Below are 26,497 nucleotides of genomic sequence, written 5' to 3' on the forward strand. Positions count from 1 at the left end.
AGCTGCCTTTAAATTTCCTTCGTTTTGTGCACGTGTGCTTTTAAAAGCCCGCTTTTCTCTGTGCCTTGAATGGCTGCTTCTGCTTCCCTTTAATTTTAAGTCTGAAGTCGAGAAATGCGTGCTGAAATGTTAACAGCGTAAAAATGTTCTGTCCTATTTAATGCACTTGGTACACGTGCACAGTTTTTAAAAGATAATTTCTGTGAAGATCTGCCATGCTGCCCGGGTTTGGTCTGGTGTGGGGGCAGTGGCTGTCCCCTGCCCGCCAAGCAGGTCCCCGTGGGGCGCAGCGGGGGACGCGCTTCATGTGATGCTGCTCCAGACTCATAAACAAACCATCACGTGGCCGCGCAGCCCTGCAGAGCACTGTGCGGGCAGGGATAGACAGCGAGAGCATTATCCTTATTGGATTTCCCCTCCGAGCTGGTGCTGCTTTGAATGTTTTGGAATGAGTGGTGAATGAAACAACACAAGGCGCTTTCCCCCCCCCCCCCCTTTTCCTTTTTTTTCTCTTCAGCTGCAGGGTTTAGGATGCACGAAGAGTCACTGAACCTGTAAGAAGCTTCTCTAAATCCAGGTCCTTGCAATGCAGCCTGCTTTTCTTTCTTAACAAAAATATGCTAGCATGAGCAAGCACTGAACACTTACTGTCATGTGAGAGAACATAAAGGCAAAACAATGAATATACTTGAGATTTCAAAGAATTTTGTTCTATACATCTTTTTCCCATGTAACCAGTAGAGGTTTTATTAAAATGGATTTCTGTATTTGCTGGTATATAGGTCCTTAGACCCACCGGGTACCCAGTGGAAGCCACAGCACTCTGTGAGACAATTCTTTGGACTAGTCTGTTAACCCTTGATTGTGAATGATTAGTCTTCAAAAGCGTTTACCTCTAAATGTAATTATGGCTGAGTTTCTCTGTGTTCAGTCTTTTGATTTACAGTGTGCACATTATAAATGAGTAGGATACTGCCCATAAAACAAGACACGCTGCAGTACTTCACTAAGAACATAACTTAGATCACAAGATCGGACTTACAGCTGAATAGTTCTTAGTTGTAATCTTCATCTTTAAGTACCGGTGCTCAGCAGTCTTTGAGTTTGTTGGATGCATGTCAGCATTGCTGATTTATCAAGCAACGATATCAACCCTGATCTAAACCGGCAGCAACTAGATGCGCGCTTGCATGAACTTTGTAGCTTCTGGTTATTGATAGGGTTGCCAGCAGATTGTATTGATGTTTGGGAAGTACCAAGTTCACAACACTACTTTATTAGTGGTTTGTAGGGGATAACTGATGAGATTGCATTTTTAGGAGTCTGGGATAGAGAGAAGGCTTGAGGAGTGATTTAAAAGCTTGAGGAAGAAACTGCAGAATGTACAAGCTCCTGAAGGGTAATTTAGGCCAAGAGGAGAGCAGGCAAAAAGCTAATGTATAGGAGGAGATGGTAGAGTGAACAGGATGCCGTCCTCATCTATCCAGAGATAAGACAGATGTGAGCAGAGCTATACACTGCTGTGCACTAAGATGAAATCTGAGGGAATGAGAAGCCAGCCAAGTGGCTCGTGGAGTTTCTTTTAAGTTTAGTTTGGCAGATTTCAAACTACGTTTAAAAAGATTTTGTTTTTCAGAGACATTGCTATTAAGTTATTTGTGCTGAGCCTATTTTTTTTTTTGTTATCCATTGCACCAAGAACCGCAAAATGCTTTTAAAATTGCCCGTTCTCAGAGGTACTTAATGCTGAGGAACACATTGACCTGGTAATGTCATTCTCTAAATGATAATTTTTTTTAGCCAGATACATTTGTTAATCTCAAGAAAGGCAGTTTGGAGAAATCTCCCTAGTTAGGATGCAGACGGTCTGGACCGTGTCCCAAGCTGTGCAGCTGTGGGCAAGTCACGTAGACTTGAGGATCCTTGTTTGTGCCGTGGGTGAAATCCTGTCACTTCCCCACTGGTGTGTTGAGTGAAGCAGATAAATCCGCTGGTGACCGCAGGGTACTTGAACGCTGTGGCTGTCGGTGTCTGAGAAAATCCAGTCATGATTGACACGGTTGTGTAGTAGAGGTTATATCAGACATTGAACAGCAGAGTTAAGTGGGCACCAGAGGTTAAAAGATGGGGCTGAGGTGACGGGATTTGTGTGTGTCTGAAAGTGGCTAAACGTGTGCATGTGTGGCTGTCCTGCAATGGAAGAGGTGACCATCTCCAGTGAGCACAGAAAGCAGAATTAGATTAACCTTTCTTTTCTCGAGAGCCAAATTTGACAGTGTTGTCTCTTAAAAAACAATTATGAAGTTAATTCAAAGATACTCAAAGGTGTAAGCACGTAAGCATGCCCAGGTGGCACCATCTGCATCTGTGATTAAAAAAAAAGCAGGAGGACAAACCAAAAACAATGTAGTTCAAAAAAATGAAATTAATTTGTAAAGCTGTTTGGCTTGCTACTTAAAAAACCTCCAAAAAACAAAAAACCCTCAAGTGAAAATATCAAAGAAACTTTTGGAAAAGCTACCTTGTGTACGTTTTCTTACAAGAATCCTAAGACGCTGTTTTACATCCTTTTCACTAACGCAGTTTATAATACTCCTTCCAGCTAAATCTTACAGTTAAGTGACATGGTGCTGACTTGTGATGGACGACGGATCCACACCATAAAGCCATTGGCTCCGTACTGTTTTGTCAGACAAGCCTCGCTTCTTCCCATGCTGAAGGTGGTGACATTTGTTGTCATTCTTTGAAGTCTGTAGAATCCTCACCAGAATATCTTTGTGTGTGTTTGTCACAAAGGACCCAAGTCTGATACTACAAAGGTATTTTACATTTCAGACTAGGCTGTGGTCCACCGTTAGAGTTGAAATATCTACTTTTTTGTGGTTACTGACACATCCACTTGTCGAATTCTTTGCAAATAGCCCCAAAACAAGCTGATTTCTAAAATTATTTTTAAAAAGTAATCTGGCTTCTGCTTTGCATTTTCTCTGTTATGGACTAACAGCCTGGCAAGGAAATATTTGAACTGCAGGTCCTCTGAAGAGCGTTCTGTAATTGTGTACTGAAGTCTGTAATTCAGGGCTTGTTACATTTTAAAAGAAAATTATTACAGTCATGTAGTGTCAGGGGCTTTTGCATATCAAGACAAACAGTGCTTCTGTTCCTAAGTCTTTTGCTGTAACCTTGCGTAACTCATCATTTTCTTACTGCCTCTGTTCCCCCCCAGCTTTAAAATGGGCATCAAAACCAACCGCTCAATTAGATTTCATGCTTTGTAAAACATTGAGAACTGCTGATTAAAAAGCACTGTATAAATGTGGAGTGTATATGTTTCTGTTACTGAGTGTTCATGAAGTTTAATTTGCAGAACCAAGGCCAAGAAGCTGATGTTAGTAGGAACAAGCTCTTTAAAACCTGGGAAAGGGAAGCAGAAGGTTTGTCATATGAACTATTGGTTGAAAAGCTCTTCCCAGGATAGGTAAAAATGGATTAAAAGCTTCCTTGTGGGGAAGGACACGATGTGGGGAGGAGCTAGTGAGTTTGGAGATGCTTCTGTAGCAGTTAATCCTCCAGCGCCAGCGTGGCCACCAGCAGATACTGCATCCTTAAGGGTGATCTCTGAGAAGCTGCTTTACTTTCTGTCATCACTTTAACAAGCCGTGGTGCCTAGATAAAGTGCATCAAATGAATCTGAGAAATATTTAAGCTGAAATATGTATTGAGGGTAGTAGCTAGCCCAACCCCCTTACTTTTTCCCCATGTCATTCCTAATTCATAAAAACAAACTGTAAAACCCCCTTGAACTTTGTGCAAAAATCTGTTGCTCTGTAATTTGCAATTTAGATGATACTTCTCAGTATTTGACTGCAGGCAAATCAGCTATTCTATTCCCATCCAATTTAATGCTTTTAGTTTTGGGTGTGTGTGTGGGACATCCTGGAATACTAATTATTTTTTCCCCTCCCTGTTTCTTGTTTCATAACTGTCAACAAGCAGGATCTGCATTATGTGGTAGTTCCCTTTTATTGTTTTTCAGCGAAGGTTCTGTCTGCAAATTTTGATTTATGTGATTTTTTTTAATCGGTGTGATTTTTAAACAATGTGTTCAGGCTAGTGTTTGCATAACTAGAGAAAACTTTATTTAATGCGTATGGAAGTTTAGGTGACTGTAACTGCAGAGAAGGCAGGACCTTCCCTACTTGAAATAGAGGCAGATCTGTTCGTTGTTCTATTTTGCAGTCATGAACGTTGGAAGAGAAATGTCTAATGATGGAATCAGAAAGCATTTCTCAAATTGAGTGTGGTCTGATGGCAATACTGCACTGTCCCCCTGCGGCTGGCCAAAACCAGCCACTGGCCTCCTTTTATAGTCACAAGTATCTGGACCAGCGGTGACAGATAACTCTCTTTGTCACAACATTTCTCAATGTCAGCATTAAGCGTTTCTGGGGATGATACAATATTGATAACTCCATCATAGCCAGAAATATTGTTTTCTTGGTCTGCTTTGCATATTGTGAAAACACACCTTAAGGACTTAGCAAATGGTATGGCTGGCATGTTCATAATAGATCAGTAAAAGGAGAAGGATGCACTTCTGAATAGTAAAAAGAGAGTGTAGGATCATGATGAGTTTGAAAATGGGAAGCATGGTGATGTTTTCATGCATTTGACCTCTGTAACTAAAGATGTCTGCAGTTATTGGCTCATGGAGACCCATAACTGGAAGAAAAGGTAATTGCAAACTTGTTCACTGCAGTATTATTGAGGAATAAAGCTTAGAATTCATTAAATTTTCTGTTTAGGTCTCTTAAAAATCCAATAATTTCTAGGGTGGATGAGATTGGAGAAGGCCTCCCAGTCTGTCTGAAGCCTGACACTCTGCATGAAGTTGTTATAAATACTTTCATCACCGAGTTGTATAGTGCTTGTTTGTTTCGGGAACCTACATTTCTCCTATACTTAATGCTAACCCTCTGCAGAATAAAGGAAATGCTTAGTGGAATTGTAACGTTAAAAGAGAATTTAAAAAAAAAAAAACACTAGAAAAAGGTCAAATTAGAATGCTTTTGTGGAAGAACAACTGTGCTTTAATTACTGCAACATAGACCTTTTTTTAATGCTGTAAATATGCGGAACCTGTTTTTTTATAATTTCAAAAGATAATACTAAGATTTACTGTATTTAGTTCTTCAAAGACCTTATAATTTTCCTCCCAAATTTTGATGGAAGAAAAAATATTCCGTATTTAAATCCTTCCAAGTGGAGTGAACTTTAGCTTCTTGGGATAAATTTAGATCATTTTTCTTCTTGCTAAGTAGGAGGAATTTTTAATGGCTTTTAAAAGTTGGTCTTGAGTTATGGCTATGCAGAGTGATACAAAACAATGGTAGCATTACTGTTTAGACGGTGAGAAGTACAGATTATCTTTTTTCCCTTTGAACATCTGACTCACCAGAATTGTCTGTTAATCTTGACAGCTTTATTGCAGAGCAAAGACAGTGGTTGAATAAACTGGGAAAAAAATTGCAGCACTACTGTCTACCTGCAGCGAAGACCGTGACCCCGGGATAAAGGGAAGGAGTGGCCTCGGGAGTGTTTCCCTTCTGCACCTCTGAGAACTGGATTAGCAGATGGTGCCGCTTACCAAAGCCGGGGCCTTTGCTGAGATTACTTCAGCCCCGGTGCGTTGTTTCGGGTTGTTGTAATTGTTTGCAAAACATGTTCAGGGGCTCTCCCCGTGCTGGTACTTGTTCTGAGCGTACGTAATGTGCAAACAAGCCAGGCACCGAGTGCCATGAGGGTTTAAGGTAACGTTTCTTCGTCGCAAGTACCTGTATCTTCAGGTGTGGTGTGTCACTCTGCTCAGCTTTGAAAGCAGCAATTATTTTGACTGAACCAAGATACAGCTGCTTTGACCTATGCCCTTTTTTCCTTTTGTAACCTTGTCTTGCTTTATAGGGTGATTTAGGTGATTTCTCTCTCAGCTAGACTATTCTATGGACAAATTTATTTTGCTAGAGGAAAACTTTCTCAGTTCGGTAAAATTAATTCGGCTGTGTTGGCCACTTGCTTTCCTGGTAATGTTTTTTTGGTTAGTAGGTATGGAGGCTGAACCTTCCTAAGCACAGTCCAGATCTTGCCACATTTCTGTATGTGAAGGACGTAGATCACCAGATGAATTCTCCTGAACTTGAGTGTGGTCTGACTCCTCAGTACTGGGGGGGAGTTGTGGAAATTACCCGAGTCGTTCCATGGAGACTAGAGTACAAGGCAATTATATGGAAAGAGAAAAATGTTTCTCGTGCTTCCGTTCTCCTTCAGTGCTGGGCAGCACCCTTTCTGCTTTCTGGTAATTCCCAGGGTGACAGCACCTTTTGGTGCTCTTCTGTACGTGGACTCTGCAAAGCCTCATAGGTTGTGGGTTTCTTGATTTTTGTGGATTTTTATAGCTCAAGTACCGTAATGAATGTAACACCATAAGAGTTAGACCCCAATCCCAGCCATCAAAACTTACTTTGAATTTGAAAAATCTGCCTGTGTCTATCTCCCTCTGCATTTTGTATAAATATTTATTTATATTGAAGGTATATAGGATCTGCAAATTTAAAAACAGTTTCCGTGTCCCGCAGGTGCCCGGCATGTGTTAAAAATCCATCGATTACAAGGCACCTCTATCGTGACAAAGACTTACACTTCTCTCTGGGATTTATTAACTAGTGAAGTGGTTTTGTTTAAAAGATGAGACATGGTTGTGTGACTCTTGGGCAGAGTGTAGGATGTTCATAGGGATCCTGAGTGTTACTCAGCCCTCATCTGTACGAAATCAATCTTCTTCCTCATTTTGCTGCGTTTGGATACCTACCAGTCTGTTTCTCTGCCACCCCTTTGAGTTCTGCGGTGTGCCAGCATCACTGAACACAGTGTGGTCTGGGGTGGGATGTTGGATGAAGTTTGGCAGTTTTGTCTCCTTTCCATTTTGAGAAGCCAGTGAATCTGTTGGACTTTGTAATGGCGTGGATTTGCCCTGTGCTTCTGGTGCGTCTGTAGCGTAGGTGGCTGACGGAGCTGCTCAGCTAAGCATCGAAGTGCTTCGGCTTGCAGGCTCTGCTGAGATAAATAGAGTAAGGTGAGGTGTGTAGCGGCAGCTGTACGGTTTGGGCTTTAAATGGGCCTGGGCTGCAGACGATGTATCAGTAGCATCGATACACAATCCAGTGCCAGTTAGGCATGTAATTGCACAGAAATGGCCTCTAATACCAGTTTCAAGAAGAGCTGCCAAAACCACAGTGCTCAAGGCCTCTCCCTCTGAGTTCGGCCAATGCTCGAACGAAACAGCCCCCAGCTTGTTCCTCCGGGACACAGGCCTGCCTTGTTAGGAAATCGGTGAAGTTTGGGAACCCACAATACCTCACATAGCTCTGTGTACAGTAACGGAGGGTGGAAATAGGGCCATAGGCATGAGCAACCAGACGAGTTATAAATATAGAATCCTCTCTCAATTCCAGTTTCGTTAGTCATGGGAGGACAGTGAGAGTTTTATAAACTTATAAGGAATATACAAACAGTTCTGAAATTAAAATAACTCTGTATAATTTTTTTAGTGTGTGAAAAGAATATTCTTTTTTGAGACCGTCCATGTAAGTATCTGCTATACACAGTGTGTAAGGATCTGTGTATTTATATGTTCATGTGAATGTGACTTGAGATGACAAAAAAAAAGGTACTGAGGGGGGCGGGGAGTGTAGCTCAGACGTGCCAAACTCTCTAGCAGAAACAGAGTGGGAAGCAGCATGCTTCCCACTTTGTGCCAGTATCAGAAACATGAATCCCCCCTTTTTCTTTAATAAGTGTCATCTGATGCCATCTCTGGCTTCAGAGCAGCCAGGCAGCATCGCTGAGCTGGCTTTGCTGCAGCCTGGAGCCCCTGTCAGACCCAGTGATACAGCTCACCTTGGCTGTCCTTCCTATAAATAAATAAATAAATAAATAAAACCGTCTGGTACTCCCTAATCTGATCACAAATCCTTACTACAGGAAAGGATTTAGAAAGTCCGAGGCAATGTCATTATTATCTTTTTCCAGTCATACTAATAGGAATTCCTCAAAAGCGTGTGCGTGTGTGTAAGCAGAGACTACTCACCCATCCAAGTATTAACTGTGTACTTGACTGCATGGCCAGCAGTGGTGTGTGCGCCGTTCGTCCCACGAGCGTATTGTGTGTGTTTGCAGTTTCTGGGGGATGGCGTAGTAAAGTGTGGTTTTCCTTGTTCAGTTTATTTTATCAACCTTTTGGAAGAACTGAAATAGTTCTGTCCTCTAATGGAGGTTGTTTTTAAAGGTAGTCGACTAAGTGCAGGCTGGACGACAGAATGCCATCCTCCACTTCAGGTTAGAAGAAAACACTGAGCAAACCCATATGCTGGTCCCGTCAGTGCCCCTCACTCACCCAAGTCATTTTTTTCCAGTGTCTTCTCATTTCAGGTGTTTCAGTCCTTTGCTTGGTTTGAGTGAGCTGGAGATTCAGAGCTGCTGAACTTGCAGCTGTTCGCGTGGGGCTTCCTCTGGGGCCGCGGCAACGTCCAGTGCCTCTGTGGATCGGGAGCATCCCTGTGCTTCTCAGAGCAGGCTCTGCAACCCGGCTCAGCCTTTTCCGGCCCCACACAGAACTGTTCAGTAACCTGCAAGCAAGTAGGCAACCATTGCAGCAGTTCTGTTCGTTGGAGATCAAACCATGTAGAGTGTAGTTAAGGGTTCATGTCCAGACAGTTCAGGGTGATTTACACACTATGAAAGCAGTGCGCATCAAGTCTGAAGAGATACTCAACATCTTCCCTTTTCCCTCTGAAATGCTTCTATCCACAGTTGTGTATGAGAAGAAACTAATTTTAATACAGATTTCAAGCCAACTGTGTCCTTTTGTTGTCCGTGTTGCCTGTAAATTTGTTAAAATGCGTTGAGATGGATTAATGCATAATCTTCTGGTCTGCTTCTGGGTCCTGCAGACTTCGGCACCTTCTGTATTCCCCCTGTGTTTATAACAGAGGAGATTTAGAATGAAAAAGATATTCCATGATTATTAAACTCAATGAAAGAGCTCACCTTTTGTTTGTTGTGGATCTCAAGAGCACAACCTTTGGTTGCTGTTAGATTTGCTTATGCTCTCTTGTGTTTCTGGAAGCCGTTAAGGAAATACTTTGTTTAACTGTTTTGAACATAATTGCCTGAATATTGTTTGAAGTGTTGTTGATCTTAACAGGACGCCTTCACTTGCAGTGTGCAGATATTGTAAGTAATGACGTACTCCCGTACTTTAAAAAAAAACTTCATCCAGGTGTCTCTGAGAACTTTCCAAACCATCAGTATTCTTGCATCTTGTTTTGCCTTTCCATTCTAATTCTTCTCTTTTCTTAGATTCCACAATATCTAGATCTTAATCTGGTTTTGGTGGGCTATCTCACTAGCAGGTAAACAGCTTGAAAAAATTTGCTCTCTAGTATAACAGTATGAATGTTCTTGCTCTGACTGTTTCCTTGAGTTTTAATCTTTTTCGATGATTAAAACTCAACTAACTTTTGTTACTTGTTGTTAACACAGGTGTCCTAGTTGGCGATAAGCAAAAACTTTCTAAACAGAGCGCCCCACCATGTGTATTGGAAACATTAGGTTTACTGAAGTTCCCCCCACCATTTTCGGGTAGTTAGCCTTCGACTGCAGCAGTGTTGATGTCTGCCTCCAAGATGAGCATTATGTTTCAGTGCTTATGCTAGAATGGTTAAAATGGTTAAGCCTGTTGATGGGCTTAATGCATAAATGCAAAGGGCATCCCTGAAACAAAGCAGGACTTGAATCCCTCTGAACCAGTGACTTTTTTTTGCCCAAGATTAAACAGCCATTATCCTTCAGCATTAAGAGAGCCCCATAATTTAGACCAGTGTGATAATGTTACCAAACTGTCTTCCTCCTTTCAAATAAATCTGAAATGTGAATATTATTCTTCCTCCAGCTGGGGTTTTGCCAGGAGATGACTGACCAGCACTCCTTGCTTGCAGTATATTAATTAAATCCTGTAAAGCTTATTGCCTTACACTAGCAGCATTTGGAAGAAAGGCAGATTAAATCTTGCTTTAAGCAACAACAAGCAAAACCCAATATATTGCTTGTAACCGGGAGCGAAAAGAAAAAGAATTTGCTTTAGAGCTGTTCTGCAGCGGCCCTTTCCTTATGTGTTACTGAAGAGTTCAGGAACTTTAGTTGCCCCTTTAGAAACGTGAACAAATTTGTGTCCCTGAGTGGTGGGTGACTACAGCAGACTTGGAGCGGCTTTCAGCACTGCAGGGTGACCCTCGCTTTCCTGCTTTCATCCTCACTGGCATCAGTGTTACTGTTCTGGTTTGCATCTTCCAGTGGGAAATTTCCCTTTTTGTAGAGAAAATGTTTCTAGAACAGTGTAGCACTGATGGGAAAACATTCCCAACCAATTTGTGTACCTAGTGTTGAAGATAGAGTAAAACTGGCCTGAACGGCTGATAGATGCTTGTGGATATGCCTCAGTTGGGTTTGTTTATGTACTGAATTCATACTGGCGTGGAAGGGACAAAATGGACTTGTTTTTTTCCTCTTTCTCTCGAGTGCCAGCTGCAGAGATGCCAGTCTGGGTTGTGCTGGGCAACATAAACTGTTTTGAGAGAGAATGCAATTTGTGCTGCCTGGGTTTGTCAATAAGTCGTGTTTATTTGCACCTTCCTGGTTGTTAGTATTACGCACTTAGCAGCAAATGGAGTAATTGTACTATCTATCGTTTCCTGTTGACTGCGGTCTGAGGTAGTTGTTTTCCTCGCTCGGGTTTCTATTTGCTCCAATTTCAGTGTGATGTGAGTAGCTGTAACACTGCTGGAGCTTTTAGCAGGGTTGATTGCTTCACTTGCAGAAAACCTGAAGGGATGGGAGGTTTTACAGTGCCAAATAGTGTCCCCAAGTCCTCTAGTCACTCTAAATAAAGTGGATTTAGCACACGTGTTGTTATGTGTTACAGCTGGGAAGCCTGGAAGCTGTTTTGAGGTAACTTCTAGGGTAAAGGATGAATGATAGATGGCCAAAAGAGGTGGTGGGATCATCAAACTCCAGTGTATCCAACTGAAATATGTGTCGAGTTGTTTCCATTATCAATTTTAATAGGCTGCTCTGTTCTTTTCAGCCAGGATGGAAAGCTACAGGTGCGTTGCGCTGAGGCATTTGTATGCTTGAGGGGTTACAAACCACACCGTGGGCCTCTGGCTCCTCGGAGCTGAGCTGATGTGTGTGCTCGTCTGAAATGCGCTAGATACTAAAACTATTCTGAGGGGAAGGGAAATACTAATGTTGAAGGAAGAAATTGTAAAACTAGAAGGCATTGAATCCTCACCACAACAGTATATGATAGCAAAGCGCTCGTTTCATTGAATGATGAATGTTTCCTCTCTTTTTCATAAGCTTTACCGCATCTGGTGGTATCTGAGAGTCTCCAGGCGCTGAGTGGTGCTGGGATTTCTTCTCCTAACCTGTCTCCACTCCTTTCTTCCACTTCCTTTGCTCTAGAATCATCTAGAGGTGCTTCTGTTTGAGCAGTTGAATCCAACTGCTGTACCGCTGGCTCTACAGGCATTTAGCATGGTATTGTTTTTCAACCATAAAATCCTGAAGAAGGGGATGCAAGAGTAGATCCCTTTATCAGTCTTTCATGCGATCAAAGATTGAGCAGTTAGTGGGCTGATGTCAGGTTGGGCAAATCCTTTGAGGTTCTTTGCAGGTTCTGGACGCTTCATCACACCTACTCCTTCACTTAGGGGATATGGTGTCTGTGGTGACTATGGGGATATAGCGTCTGTGACAAACTGAGGTACCAAGAAGTAAGAGACCAAAAGGCTTTGTGTGGACGCTGACCAGATGCAGTGAAAGTTCAGCTGGATTTGTATAGTGGGAGGAAAATAATTCACAGAACAACTTCAGAATAATTTCAAGGTCCTTGGAAAGGTCTGCCTGATAAAAATGGGCTGGTGATGACTAGGATATAAAAATGGGCTGGTAACGACAGGGATGTAAACATGGAAACACATGACTGGTGAAGTGATCTTGAGTCAGATGTAGCTTGCAGGCTGTGGACTTAATGCCCTCTTCTTCCTTCTTGGTCGAAATTTGTATACACCTATCCAAATATTTTCCTGGTGGGCATGATTGTGTATGTACTGGAGGTTTAAAGAGGAAGGAAATGATCACTTTCAAGTCCTAGCACCAAGGCTAGGTTGAACTGAACCTTTAATGGAGATCTGGCAGTTAATTTCAAGATCTGCCAAACTTTATACCTTAACTACTACGAAGAAAGCTGTTCAACATAGTAGTGGTTTTTCCCTTCAGGATTTTCACTGAGCATGAGATACCAGGTTTTTGAGTGCAGGGGAAAGAGAGAAAGACAAAAAAGTGTGCCATTGTTAATATGTTGCTAATACCTGTTTTTGTACCGCTATAAAGATTTTATACAACTGCTCTAAGTGGCCTCTTCAGTTCTTTGGAGATGACTTGTACCCATATTTCTGTGATTGGAACACGTTACTGCATGTATTTAATATGTGTATTGCCTTATTGCAGTCTTTATTCTGTAGTTACTTGATTCCAGCCCTGGCCATGAATCACTGGAACTGGATTTTCTGAGTAATGTCTCTCCAGTCTCTCTATTCTCGCAGTCTACAGGGCAAAAGAAATCAGGTCTTGTATAGGCTGCTTGAGCATTTGAAGTCAGCTGTTTCAAAGACCATACCAAAGTTTAGACCATTAAAATGCAATATTTTTAAAATTCTGTCATGTAGAGGGATTAACATACCAAAAATGACTGGGTTTTTTTCTGTCTTTGTGGATAAATTTAGACAGTTAATTTTTTCAGTAGTTGGCTAGGAGAGAGACACTCCTTTCCTTCTCTGGTTTATGCTCAAAACTAGGCTTTTTTTCCCCGTTTGCTTTCTGAAACATTATTTTATGTGAAGGATGCTCTAAAAAAGCAGAAACGGTATAAAAAAGGAAGGATCGAATATCATTTTACAAGGAGAGAAAGAATCTTTAAAAAAAATATTTATCCCACACTTGGCAACCTTTGCTCGCCCGCATGTGACTGGCACGATGCCATCCTTGGCAGAGGCCAGTGCCTCAGCTTGCCAGAAGTCTTCCTCTCCTGGCTGCGTTTTCACTCCCTGTGACTGATAGTTTATTCACCTGATTTTTGTTTCAGCATTGCTGAAGTCATGGCGTCTTGGAGATAAGAACGCTTTGTCTGTCCAAAGTGTACAACAGCCATGATGTCAACGCGGAGTGTTTGCAGCGAGCTTTAGCTTTGTGTGCACTTCAAATAGCAGGAGGTATTAGATGTCAGACAAACTTATTACCACCTCCTTAGCATGAGGCTGTCCAAAAGGGAACTGCCGCAAATACAGAGAGATGATTTGTTTCTTGCTTTTTTTGGAGAGTTGTGTTTGAGGATTTCCCAACCTTGCTTTGTGTTTGCAATTTTGGTTTAGCATCTTGGGGATTTTAATTGAGAATAATGAGTCTCTGAGTCAGATTCTCTTGGAGCTCCTCTTGTTTGTAAGATCTTTGCATTTAGTTTTAAAGCATTTCCTTTCTGTATGTCAGGTCTGAACCTGAGTTGCTCGGTAAGGGGGCATCTTGTGAAAGAATATTTTGCCTTTCTGCGAGTGATCATAGTATCTTAAAAGTATTTGGAAAACCTTAGGGATTTTGAAAACTTCTTATCTGAAGAAATCAGAGAGAAGGTGAAGCATGGATGGTCAAAGAAACTACTGGTTTTGGGTTTGGTCCAGTAAATTCGATTTGTGGCTACTGGTACTCTTATAATGCCCTCCTCTCAAGATCCAACAATTATTCAGTACTTTCACTCTCTAGATGTAAACAGACACTCTGGTCTAGTCAAGCTTCCATCATCTCTATTAAAGTCATGAAGGTGCTTAAGGGTCTGCCCTTCTCTAGGTCTTGCTTTGACTTCCTTCTTCTGTGGCTGCCCTCCAAGGTCTCTGAAATTTTCCATTATCTTGGTAGCTCCACATGGTGACAAATAAGCATTTTTTGCCCGTGTGCTTGTCAGCAAGGATTTGTTTGGTAGTTTGGATTTTTTTGTATGTAGTCATCAGCCTTCATGATCCAAGGCACCGTTGTACCTGGCTGATAAATTCTGCCCCGAAATGTAAGCCCACTATTTGCTTATATTTGTCACTCTCGTGTTCTTGCGGACTAATTTCAACCAGTTATTGAGTGTATTTCAGGGTGGTTTTTTGGCAAAAGTATTTTGGAACCTGCATTTTAAATGTTTTGGTAGAGATCTAGCAGCCCAAGTAGCACAGTTGGGGGGGGGGGGGGGGGGGCAGGGAGGAGGGTAGGTGGGGATGGATTGTAAGGCCAGCCAGTGTTGCTTAGTAAGATTTTTATAACAGGGATATCTGAGGGAAATGGCATGTAAGGCAGATAAGACTTTTGTTGTTCATAATATATCTTACATACACACGATAGTTCTTATTCTGCCTCTTCAAAGAAACAGGATACCCGTATTGTCTCCAGGCTGAAAACTATGCCAACGTTAGCAAGAACAAGCAAAAAATAGGACTGAGAGAAAAGCAAGGTTGCTGAGCTTTTAAAAAATTATCTGTAAAAAGTTTTCAAGACTTCTTGTTAAAATGGCTGTGATTAAAATATTACTATAGTTTTGAAAACCTGTTTCACTGATTGCCTTTTTCATGTGAACTTGTATATCCTTCTGTGCTTCAATTTATGTTTCTGTAGACGAGAGTCAGCAGATTTACCAGGAAATGCAGGGAATCCTATTTATATAGCAGACTGTTCATGAATGGCAGAAGCATTAAGGGAATATAAAAGTCTTTCCCAAGAACGAAATAAACTCAATCGTTTTCTACTATATTTATCTGAATACTTAATGTAGCAGCATTTGTGTTTTAGCAAATTGTCTAGCTGAAAACAAAAAATCATGTAGTTAATCAATACATCTAGTAATGAACTCTGTGGAGGCATGGTGTATGTGTGTGAGTGGTTTTTTTCTTAGTAGGGCTTTGAACTGGAAATGTAGCTACCACATGAAATCTGAGTTCTGGCACCCACTCAGAACAGCAGTCCATCTGCTAGCAAGACACACTCACTTTTTATTTTTTTTTAATCCCTTCATAGTCACAAATGCAAGTAGTACTGTGTACCATAAGGTGAGAGGCAGTTTGTGATGCCTTACTAAAGTGACATCTGGGTAGACTTTACTCCTTTTACACTGGTGCAGGTCACCATCAAAAAAAAAGAACATACACCTGCGTACTGATTGATTTTTGTGTAAGGGTTTGGTATGTAGAGCTTTTTCCTTTTCAAGGAAAAAAACTGAGCATCTTTATGCAATGCATTATTTAGCAGTGACTTCCTCTGCATTTCTGCTCTCAGTAGTCTTACAAGTAACTGGCTCTGCAAAAATTTTCTGTATTTGGCCTGCATATTTGTGCTACCTGGGGAGGCATCGGCCATCCCCGTGCTCCTACCTCCTTGTTCTCATAATTTTTCCCCTCCACGCCCCTTCTTCTGCCTGGCTTCTCTCTGAAAAAAATGAGTGTACAGGTACGGAGTAGTGCTGTTGGGTGCTAACAGTAGTATGTGCATGGAAAGGGTTGTAGGGTTAAGTAATGCTTCTTTTCTAATTGGAAAAGACAGATGAGCTCTTGGGCAGCTTCAGTAACACCTTCTCACGCAGTGGACCTGCTGCACTCCATTGAGTGTGTCCGAGCTATCTTTAATGCAGGGCTTGTTAGTGGTATGTGGCTACATGTATGCAAGTCATAGCACTGTCAGGTAGCGCGAGCAGGTCTGCTGACAATACTTCATAGCTACTTGCTGATATAGGGGAGATCCTGCTAAGGCTGTCACGTTACTTGGGGAGTACCTGCCGGTTGAATTTCCCCCACGAAATCTTTCTTAGCTTTAGTTGCATAAGGAGAACCCAGCTGCTTAAACTTGCAAAGTTGGTAGTTAGGCCTTAAAGTAAAAGGTGAGTAAAATTAAGCAAGATCAATATAGACCATTTTGATCAGAAATGCAAAATTCTCTGATGGCAGTTCTACAAGTTCTTTTCAAGGTGAACACTACCTTAAAGCTGGCAGAAAATGGCTTCTTATAATCAAAACTTGATTTGGAAGTCTAGATCCTGATGCAGAGCTGTGAAAAGTTTATCTTCTTTCTTTAAATTGTTGTCTTGTGTTGTCGTTGTGGTGCTCTGCTCAATGGCATTGTGAAAACATACGGCAAAGCCTAGGTCTCACTATGGGAGGAGGAGGGGGACAAGATTTTAGGGTGTTTAATCCTGCATTAAAACAAAGTTGCAAACTGAGAGAGAAATTACAATTCAGAACCTTTGTGGAACTGTTACAGTTTCTTAAAACATTATCTTTCTCTACAAGCTGGGCTCTGCTGCTTCCGTGTTCATTTTGGGATATTAACTTCATTGCTGGTTATGCGCTTTTTGCTCAGATAGTTCAGTTTAAATGTCCTGTGGTGCTTTGCTTGGATCTCGCTGTAGTTGTACTACTGAAATTTTGTTTTATGCTGTTATTATTGGTACTGTGTTTTAGCTAAGTTAGAAAGTGGAAAACAGTTACTTAATGCAAACCAGATTTCCTATCTGTGTTTGTTTACAGAGCCTCTGGCACCCAGCTCCCATGGCTAAAAGGCCATACAATGCTGTAATCAAAATGTTGTTGTTACATAAATATAATGCTGCCACTTCTTTTGATCTAAGAGTGGTGAGCTTGTCTGCCGACGATCCTGCTCTTTGTTCGTGTCTCCAAGCTGAAATGCTTTCATGTCAAATGAATGTCTCCATAAATTTGCACCCCATTTTTTTCCCCCCCTTTCATATTTTGTTCTCTGAACCCAGAATTTGGGGATAAGGCAGAATTCTCTTACGCTCTTCAGGGGAAAATAGTAGTTCCATGATTCCACAGTATTTGATGTGTACCATCTGTACTTTATTAAATCTCATTTTGCATACATAAGCAACATTGGGATGCTACACTGGGGTCAACCTAACCATGTGTGCTACAGTATAGCAGTGCTTTATTGTACAAGTGTAATTAAGTTGTTTAAAGGAAGCTTGTTTTCTTGCCAGTGAAAGACCAATTTGAAGTACAAATAGGAAAGACAAAAAATGCTTAGAAAGACAATAAGTCAGCACTCAACAAACAAAGAAAAAAAGGAAGGAGAATTAACCATAATACTAGGAATAGGTTCCAGTACTTGGCTGTTCCCATTATCCTTATGTTGATCCTGCTTTCAGCAGTTTTCTTTATTATTTAATTGGCTGATGTTATAAATCTGATCTGAGAAGATATTTTCAGGCAACTAGAACTGCGAAAAACAGAAATTAGTCAGTTTTACAGGAGCTGGTTCTTTTACAGAGATACTCTAGAGCCCAGGGAATGAAAGCATCGAGTTGTATGGATCAGGGTTCTTTCTTTAATGCCATTCACTTTATTTAACAGCTCTTGTTCATGCTGCCTTGCTTTCTGTCTTGCAGTGTGCCCCAGCTCATGTGGCAAGCGAGCCTGTACAGACCAAAATGAGTGTTGCCATCCCGAATGCTTGGGGAGCTGCACAGCGCCTGACAACAACACCGCTTGTGTGGCCTGCCGCAATTACTACTACGAAGGAGTCTGCATGCCTACCTGCCCTCCCAACACCTACAAGTTTGAGGGTTGGCGCTGCGTGACTAAAGAGTTTTGCTCCAAAGTCCCTGCCACCGAAACAAGTGAATATGAGAGGTTTGTGATTCACAACGATGAGTGCATGGCAGAGTGCCCCTCTGGATTCATACGCAACGGGAGCCAAAGGTAACGCAGCTTCTGCAAAGTCCACTGGAGTTGTCGTATTTGGGATTTTCCACCCCCTATTCTGTGGCAGCTTGTGGTGCAAATTACATTAGGTAGAAATGAGAACACGTGATGGGAAATTGCGTGACTTTGTGGTAAAGGCTTGCTTAGATGAATGCACCATTGAAAGGTCTGAGTGTGTGTGGCTGATCCTGTGCATTGTCCGTTGCCACTGAGTCTTTTGAGGGACTTGAGGAGATCAGAACAACGCAGAACCAGGTCTTCAAGTAGATTGTAACAACATGAAAGTGAAAGCCCAGGAACACAAGGTTGGAGGTTGGCTAATGATGATTATCACACAGAACAAAACCGTAGGATTTACCTTGTTTGCATATTATTTGCTTTTTTTGTGCTTATATTTTAGACACCTATATTCTTCATTGTATTCCAGAAGATAACAAAGGTGCTTTAGAAGGGAGAAACCACGTAGATGGTGACAAAAATAATGCAGCAGTTGACAACATTATACAGAATAATTTCTTGCAAGAATATTACTTACCTGCTCTTATTTAATTCTAACAGTTGGAGTGATATGTGCTTACTATTTTCTTATTTTGCCAGTGGTTTAAGCAAACAGCCTTAGTTGCCTACTGACCCTTGGAAGGCGTAGACTTTGAGTAAAGGACAGTCAGTGTGCTAAAATCCGTAGTGCTTCAGTACTATGCTATAAAGATGTCTTCGTAGGCTGTTCTAAGTTGTTGGGGTTTTTGGAAAAGTGGTTGTGATGATACCAGCGCCAGTTCTGTGTCTGTGCATGCACGTGGGTCATCCATTGGTTCAGTCAAACAGTAAGGCAGTCTCTGGGTGACATTTGGATGTAAGCAACTTAACGCTGCCTTTGCTCGAATCCAGATCACCTCAGAAATGTTTCTTTTGTTATCTACTTGAGCTTGTAGTACCAGCTGTTCGAACGGCTTACGCTGAAGTGCATGGCCATCCTATCTTATCTCAGTGTTGTGCTCTGCAGCAAAGATTGAAAGGAGCTGTAACTCAAGGCTAGCAAATGTTTTGTTCCTCAGCAACAGTGTTAGCAAATAGTTGCAAACAGAAAGCTTTTCCAGCATTCTTGTACATTTAGTTGAATGCCTCTTGCTTGTGTCTACAGCTTTTAGTGGTTATAGTGCAGGATTTTGAAATAGGAGCTTACTACTAAGAAAAGGAAGCTTCTTTCTTTTATTCTTTATCCGTGAAAAACTGTTATCAATTTACATGTTTCTTTAAGCCTCAGAAGAAAGTGGGTTACGTTTCTTTTAAAAAGAATAAATAGTAAGTCCATGTTCATCAGTGTTATCATCAGAAGCCTTAGTCTTTGGAGCTCAGTTTGGTTTTTTATTTTTTATTTTTCCCCTCTAAAGTGATAAGGTGGAGTAACTACTAATGAAATGCAAAGGAAAGTGCTAGAATAAATTGAAAAATAAAAATGACCTTTAATCGGGAAAGACCTTTACCAGGAGGGAGTAATCAGAGGGCGTGTTTTGTGCAGAGAGGAAGTGTTCGATTTTGAGATGAGTATGTAGACAGTATAACATGGAGCCTTTAAAAAGCTGCTGTAGTCAAAGGCCAGGCTGGCCTGAGTTCTTGTTCCATGAGTTTGGCCACTAAGAAATGGTTATGAATGCTTGTGAGTGTAAGAAGTAGAACTGAGTATACGCTTCAGTGTTTCCTCCCAGCTTCTGGCAATCTGATTTCTCTGAGGTTGGGGCTGTGTCTGTCGTGGTGTTTTATAGTCACCTGTTCTCTTTCCATTTGTGTGATCTGTTTTCAACCTGCTTAGACTTCTAGCCTGTCTTCCCCAATTCTTGTTGCAAATCATTTTTGCCTTGCATCAAGATGCATCCTTCTGTTTGTTTAAACCTTCTGCTTTAATACTTCTTAAGCTATAAGAAATAGTGACTAATTCACTGCTCGCTTTCTCCACATCCCTCATGACTGTACGCTCCCATAGTTGTCTTTCCTGAGCTGAAACAGCCAGGAGCGTGGAATACCCTAGTGCTGAGATTTGAGTGTTGGTTTAGGGGCATGGAGACAGATAACTTTACAAGAACTTGAACAGTATTTTCCCCATCTCCAGTTCCTGGTAGGCCTGTTTTTGGAGGTTGGGTCTGGATTAGTACAAAACCTCACGGCACTCTGAGGCTGTCTGTGTAAATGAGAAGGGTGGTCTTTCTGGGTATAATTAAGTTAGAGTAAATGCACAAATGCAGGGGCAGTGGGTTTTACCTGAAGTGCCTTTGACTTTGGAAGAACCACAGAGCCTTCCCGGAGCTGGCAGGCAATGGGTATGGGTCCATTCATTCACTCTGTGTTGCTGTGAATGGGAGGTACGATGCTCCAGCTTCTCTGGAGACCAGCAGGCAAGTGTGCTAAGTTATCTGCAGCTCTCTGCAGAAGTATAGTAACTTAAATTCCAGCTTGAAGGATTTGTCTAAGCTTTAGAAGGAAATGTCTTTCAAAATTTAGCTCAAAGCAGTCTGTAGACTCAGGGTTGTGTATCGCTTCTTATTTTCAGTCTCCCTTTCTTTCCTACAGCATGTTCTGCAGTCCTTGTGAGGGGCCTTGCCCCAAAATTTGTGAGGACGGGAAAACAAAGACCATTGACTCTGTCACATCAGCACAAATGTTGCAGGGATGCACAATTCTCAAGGGAAATCTGCTGATTAACATCCGTCGTGGAAGTAAGTGATTGTCCTCTCTTTATGAACCTCTGATAAGGCTGCTTTTAGTATTTTTCCTTTTGTCTGTCAGTGTCACGATAAGAACATTAAAAACTCAGCAAACCATTTGCTTTCCAGGCCCATAGCAGTGCTCCCGTTTTGATCTGGCCCACTGTGGCACCATTCTCCAACACGTGGATGGAATAGGTATTCAGCTACCAAGTTACTAAGCAGTGAAAGCTGGTATTTTTGTTAGTTTTTTTGGCAGGACAGGGAACCAGGATTAGGCTGTGAGATGAGCAGTAGTCTCAAAGGAATAATAAAGTGGAAAAGCTGAAAATCCTTGCATCTGGCTAGGTAAATAACTTGTCTGCAAGTAAGGCATGGCGCTGTAAGTCTGCGTATCCTCCCATTTTATGGCAAGGTGTGGTTTCTTGCTAAAACATGGAATCCAGAGTGCTGAGGGCTCATATAAAGCCTAGCACTGTCCCTTTGGATGGCCATCGCTAGTGAGCTGGCCACCTTTGTTGCATGTCTTGAACAAGCTCTGGATTAAATTTGTCAGAGCTGTGATTCATCAGCCAGGGAGGTGTTGACAGTTGATGAGCTCTTAAAAGCAGAGTGAAAATCAGTGTTAGTTTTTATTGGAAATGTATCTCCCTATGGAAGGTCCCTTTTGGTTTCATGAATAAGGCTGAAAGATTGAGATATATTTGATTCCCTTCCTCTTGCTGAATGAAAACTTCAGGGTTTAGAAACAGCAGTATGTGAATTATTTCACTCATGATCCCACTGCTGCAGGTACAGTCTTCCCTTATGGGAGATGTTATAGTTACCCGGGGCAAGTGTGGGTTTCTTTATTTTTTTAAGCATTATCTTAGAGTGCTGAGGAGTGTCTCCTTCCTCCCAGCTTATTTTGTTCGGGAACCAGCTATTGGTATTTGGTAATTGGGCTTCCCAGTGGTTTGTTTATGGTAGCAAACACAGCCCGTAGCAGCTTCTCCCATCCTGAGTGCTTAAAAACTTCCCCTTGTGAGTGCAAAGTAACTTTGCAGGATGATACCAGGCAATGGGCATGGGCCAGGGATTGCTGGAGGTAAGGACTGTAAAGCTTGAGCCTTGTGAAGGATGGGGTGTTGCAGATCTATGCAGGAACAGTGCAGTTCCGAGGGAGGGGATGGTACTGAAGACTAGAGCTTGCTCTGCAGCTATTTTAATAATTTATTATAGAAAATCACCTTTAGCAAGCTATATGGAACATGCTCCATGGCACAAGGACATCCTTATGGTTTTACAGTTGCTGTTTCATCAAGAGTTCTCAGTTTGTAGCCAAAGCTTTGTAGGTTACTGAAAGCAATGCTTTATGCCCCAGAGAAGACAAATCGCATACCTCCACCTCTTCATCTTCAGTCCCATTCTGTGTTTTCCAATGGAGCTTTCTGCCTGAGCTTTGCTCTGTAGCCGAAGAGCAATTCCAGTTTCATGGATGTGTACATTTACACAAGGGTCTTTTCATCCCTGCCAGAATGCTGGCTCAACATTTGGTTCTGGCTTCAGAGTGCAGTGTCCATGGAAAAAGCAGGTATACCAGTATGGAAAAGCAAGACTGGTTTTCCACTGTTGCTCTGTGGCTTTATTTTGCCCTTCAACTGTCTGTCCGCACAGGCAACTGTTACTGGGGAGGAATACTAGTGTCTCATTTTCAAAAGCAACAAATACAAACATTTTCTTTTACTGGCCTAAGAGCGCATTAAGTAGAATTGCAGTTAAAGCTATGACCTCTGCAATAATAAAATTAACATTTTTCGTACCGCAGATAACATCGCCTCAGAACTGGAGAATTTTATGGGTCTGATTGAGACAGTAACAGGGTATGTGAAGATTCGTCATTCCCATGCATTAGTCTCCTTGTCTTTCTTGAAGAACCTACGGTATATTCTGGGAGAGGAACAGGTGGACGGGTAAGTGTTCGGATATTTGTAGATGCAATTTCACTTTAATAGAAAGCTGCAGAGAATAAGTCTCCTGATAAATATTCACGTACCATTTATAGAATCTTCTCTTCCACTAATATGCAGCGTTTTTCTCCTAATGAACACCATTGCACAGTCATCGCTCATTTGGATTACTTTCCAAATCAGCATATTAAATTGAGTATATTAAAAGTATTTTAATGATAACTTTTCACTTCAGGTTTTCCTAGGGAGATGATAAAGTGCCTTTGTTTGTTCTACTTGCAAAAAGAGCGTCTTCAGTAATGGTTGCATTTCCTTGCAGTTCTTTACTGTTGGCTTTTAGCAGGGTTTTATGGAGAATGTCAGCTGAAAGGAAACCTGAACTTTGCTAACCAGGGAGTGCAGCTGGAAGTGACCCAACTAGTATGAAATAGATTGCAAGTTGCAATTCTTTGCAACTCCTTGAAATGCTAATATTAAATGAATGATCTATTGAGCAGGAAAAAGACTGGCCAGGAGGAGTAAAGTTGATTCCTTGAAATGTTTGCTGTGAGTTATATTGCTTCTGTAATTACACAATGTGTGATACTTTTTGCTGTACGTAATTCCTGTTCTCCTATGATGATAAGAGGTAGTCAGACAGAAGTGTGTTTTCTCCACAGAACTTGCCGTGCTGAAGTGTGGTGATGGTCCTTCAGCAAACTGCCGCCGCCTTTCTCTTCCCGAATCAAGTAGCCATCCCAAGTTTAAACCAGTGTTCTGTGGGAGAAATAAGTCTCCCTCAGTAATGACAGAACTATTAAATGAAGAATTTTGGGAAATCATATAAGAAAAGGTGGTGGGAGGGTCATGGGAAAGGTTGCTTGTTTCTGGTTTATCTGCCCTGACAGGATAAAGTTACAGCATGAGGGATTCTTCACAACCTCCCTCTTTCTCTCAGGCTAGTCTTTGGTCAGCCTTGAATTCTTAAAATTCCACCATCTGACAGAGTAAGTTAAAGGGCAGCTCTTCATCCTGCACTTGAAAAGCACGCTGCCTTTTCCAGTAAGAACACTGGCTCTACGGAAAAGCTGGTTTCTAATTGCGAATCCTAGAGGCTTGTCACTTTGCCGAGCACAAGGCTCATTCAGCCCACTTACGATGTGGCATGCTCTCACAGATACTCCAATCATTGATTTGTCTTTTCTTCTCTCCCCCCTCTCCTTTGCTTTTTCTGAGTTTGAGTTCAGCTTTGTGTTTACAGTAGTGGCTGTGTTTATGGTACCTTGTATGTCAGCAAGCAGAGCTGATAGGAAGGGAAATGGCAGGTTTTTAAATCAGATTCCCAAATAAAGAAGTAAATAGGTGCAGCTATGAAGGGGGAAACAGGGCTGAGTGGGGGAGGTAAAATAGATCGCTAGTAAAGAGCTATTTGTGCTAAAATTTACCCATGCTAGGAAATTACTGCAGTTACATACATTGGGTCAGGGGCAGTTTCTTTGCTTGGAAAATGTCTAGCATGATTTAGGCATTACCACAGTCTAAATAATGTTTCCAAAAATACCTAGATGGAAGTAGGCACTGGGAAAGGGAGGACTGAGCTTGAACAATTATTTCGGCAGAGTTACGAACAACAGGGAGCGGGGTCTTAACCTGGGAAGTACCGGGCTGCTGGAACAGTAACTGTTTATGCCAGCATTGCCCTGGGTGGTGTGAGGGAGGTTAACTTAAGATCCATTACGATGGTGGTTCATTACATGACTGATCCCACCACCAGCATCCCCTTTTTTAATTGAACTGGACTAACAAAACAGTACTTCAGTATTTCTTTCTTCCTTATTCAGTTGCTGGTGCCTGCCTTGGTTATCACAGAAAATGGGAAATTCAGAGGGAATTTGCTTTGTTTTCAGAGTACTCATTGCCTCCGTTGAACACCATGTCTGTAGTGAACATGCTCCCATGGCCAGAAAAAAAATTTCTCTTTGCAAATGGGGAAATGGAGAGATGTGCTGGAGGGGTCTCGGTGTCTGTTGCAGGATTTTGACTCCTGGTCTGGCGTTCGCTCTGCCGGGCCCTCTGTCCTCTGCTGGGGTGCTGTGTGTTCGTTGCTGTCATCGGCAGCTGCTGTGTTGATGGATGGCATGTGGGCAGCACTTCTCAAAGCATCTCCAGGTGGGGTATCTGGAAAATGAACAATTTGTGGCCTTCAGGAGCAAGCGAGGAGGTGGTGACTGAGGAAGAGTTCCTGTTGTGGCACCGACCAGCTGCTGATGTTGTGTTTCACCTTCTGCCGCAAATGGGGGAGAGTGTCTATAGAAGCAAAACCACTCCCCGCCCCATTTTCTACATCATTTTGAAGCAGAGGCATCAGTAGCTGGCAAGCTTGTTGGAAGGTGTGAGCAGGATTCCTAGCCGTTGTATGGCTCCTCACTGAAGACCTTATGGTTTGTTTTCCTGAGATCATTACTGTCAGATTATGGAGAATTTAGACAGTTGGCATGATAGCAGCAAGGCTTGTTGTAGCCACAGCATTTCACCAAAGCAGTCGCCCTGTGTGTGAGAGTGTTTTAGGAGTGAGTAACGCCCTCTGGGTTGGTGGTAGGCACAGGTGGTGAGCATGCCTGCAGTGGCAGGCTCCCATGGGGGGATGCTCCTCGGCTTCATTTTTGTTTTAAGGGGAGGCTGTAAAGACAATCTTTCCCAGCTGTCCATGTGTAAGTGAAATTTCAAAAAGTGGGTTGGGGAGTTCGTATGCTGAGGTGTGAGACTGGGTTTGGGGCGGGGTTTAAGAAGCTCAGCAGTTTAACTTTTTGAACTGGACAGAGAAACACTGAACTTCAGTGTTAGTAAGATGAATTGCTTGCAAATCCATGGGTTAGTATAAAAGCCCCTAGTTCCCTACCCATGTATTTGCTTGTGGAGATGCAATTTTGGGCCAAAATTAGCTGTTTCTAAGTTGCTTACAATTAACATTAGCAAGGTGTGTGTAAGTATCTATTAGAGACAGATATTCTGTTAATAAACTCAGTGGTTCTATTCAAAGTGCTGGTGGGCAAACACAAGCAAAAGAACATACCAGCATTATTAAAACATTAGCAATGTTTTGGAAATTTGATAAAGTTCAGGCGTGTAGAGAAATGCTGAAGAATGAACCTTTTTAAAGAGAGACCGTCAAATGGAGCATTTTGTGCAAGTATTGCCCTCCCTGTTGTTCCCTGTTGTGCTATATTATGTTTGACTCTGTCAGATCCTCACCAGGGATCAGGGTCATACTGTGATACAGGTGTAGAACATAGACCATGTTAACAGACAGTTTCTAGCCAACATGTGGCACGTTTTGTGTATGTAAAGCAATGAGGGTTCTCCTTTTCTCCTCTCTCTTACTGGGTGATGCCCCAGCTATCTGGTCTAGTGGGATTTTCTGTCTTTCTCTTAATTGTAGCACTGAAAGATTAACGTCCCCTATTCTGTATGTCCTGCAGGGTTGCTTGCCTCATCTGAGGGTAGTCAGTCTGCCATAAACCTCTGCTGCCTGGTCGTCTTCTGTAGTCAGCTCGTCCACCGCTTGCATTCACAGCCCTCTGCCAGGTCTCATTTCCTTTTTGGTGCAAGTCACTTGCCTTTATGGATCATGCACTGCTCTCTTATTAAGTGTGCTTACCTAGTCAGTACCCCTTCTAGGAGCTTTCTGTGACCTGTATGCTATGGAGGGGAATAAAGGGTGTTTGAAGGCTTGTTGAAACATTTTCATCATCCACATCTCCTTTTGGTTTGGATCTCATGTTCTGCCTCATAGCTTTACAATGGGTGAATGTGCACAGACGTAGCATTGTGTGCGGACACGGTGTGAAGCAGGTTTTTAATGTATGCAGTCGATAATTAAGTGGCTGTAGGTGCTCTGCAGTTTGGATACACATCATGATGTGGGAATTCTCTCCTGTGAGTGTGCATGGGTTAT

At 42.1% G+C, this 26,497-nt stretch overlaps 1 protein-coding gene across 2 annotated transcripts in view; it reads left to right on the forward strand.

Moving 5' to 3' along the window:
* IGF1R (insulin like growth factor 1 receptor) overlaps positions 1 to 26,497 on the forward strand; it is a 199,523-nt gene that overhangs the window by 129,298 nt on the left and 43,728 nt on the right. For both annotated transcript variants that reach the window (XM_064456157.1, XM_064456156.1), the window contains exons 3-5: positions 17,600 to 17,912; positions 20,481 to 20,626; positions 22,422 to 22,566. In XM_064456157.1, the coding sequence (XP_064312227.1) occupies positions 17,600 to 17,912; positions 20,481 to 20,626; positions 22,422 to 22,566 (604 nt within the window). The remainder of the gene's footprint in view (positions 1 to 17,599; positions 17,913 to 20,480; positions 20,627 to 22,421; positions 22,567 to 26,497) is intronic.

The sequence above is a fragment of the Phalacrocorax carbo genome, chromosome 7 (genome assembly GCF_963921805.1).
Source record: "Phalacrocorax carbo chromosome 7, bPhaCar2.1, whole genome shotgun sequence".
NCBI lineage: Eukaryota > Metazoa > Chordata > Aves > Suliformes > Phalacrocoracidae > Phalacrocorax > Phalacrocorax carbo.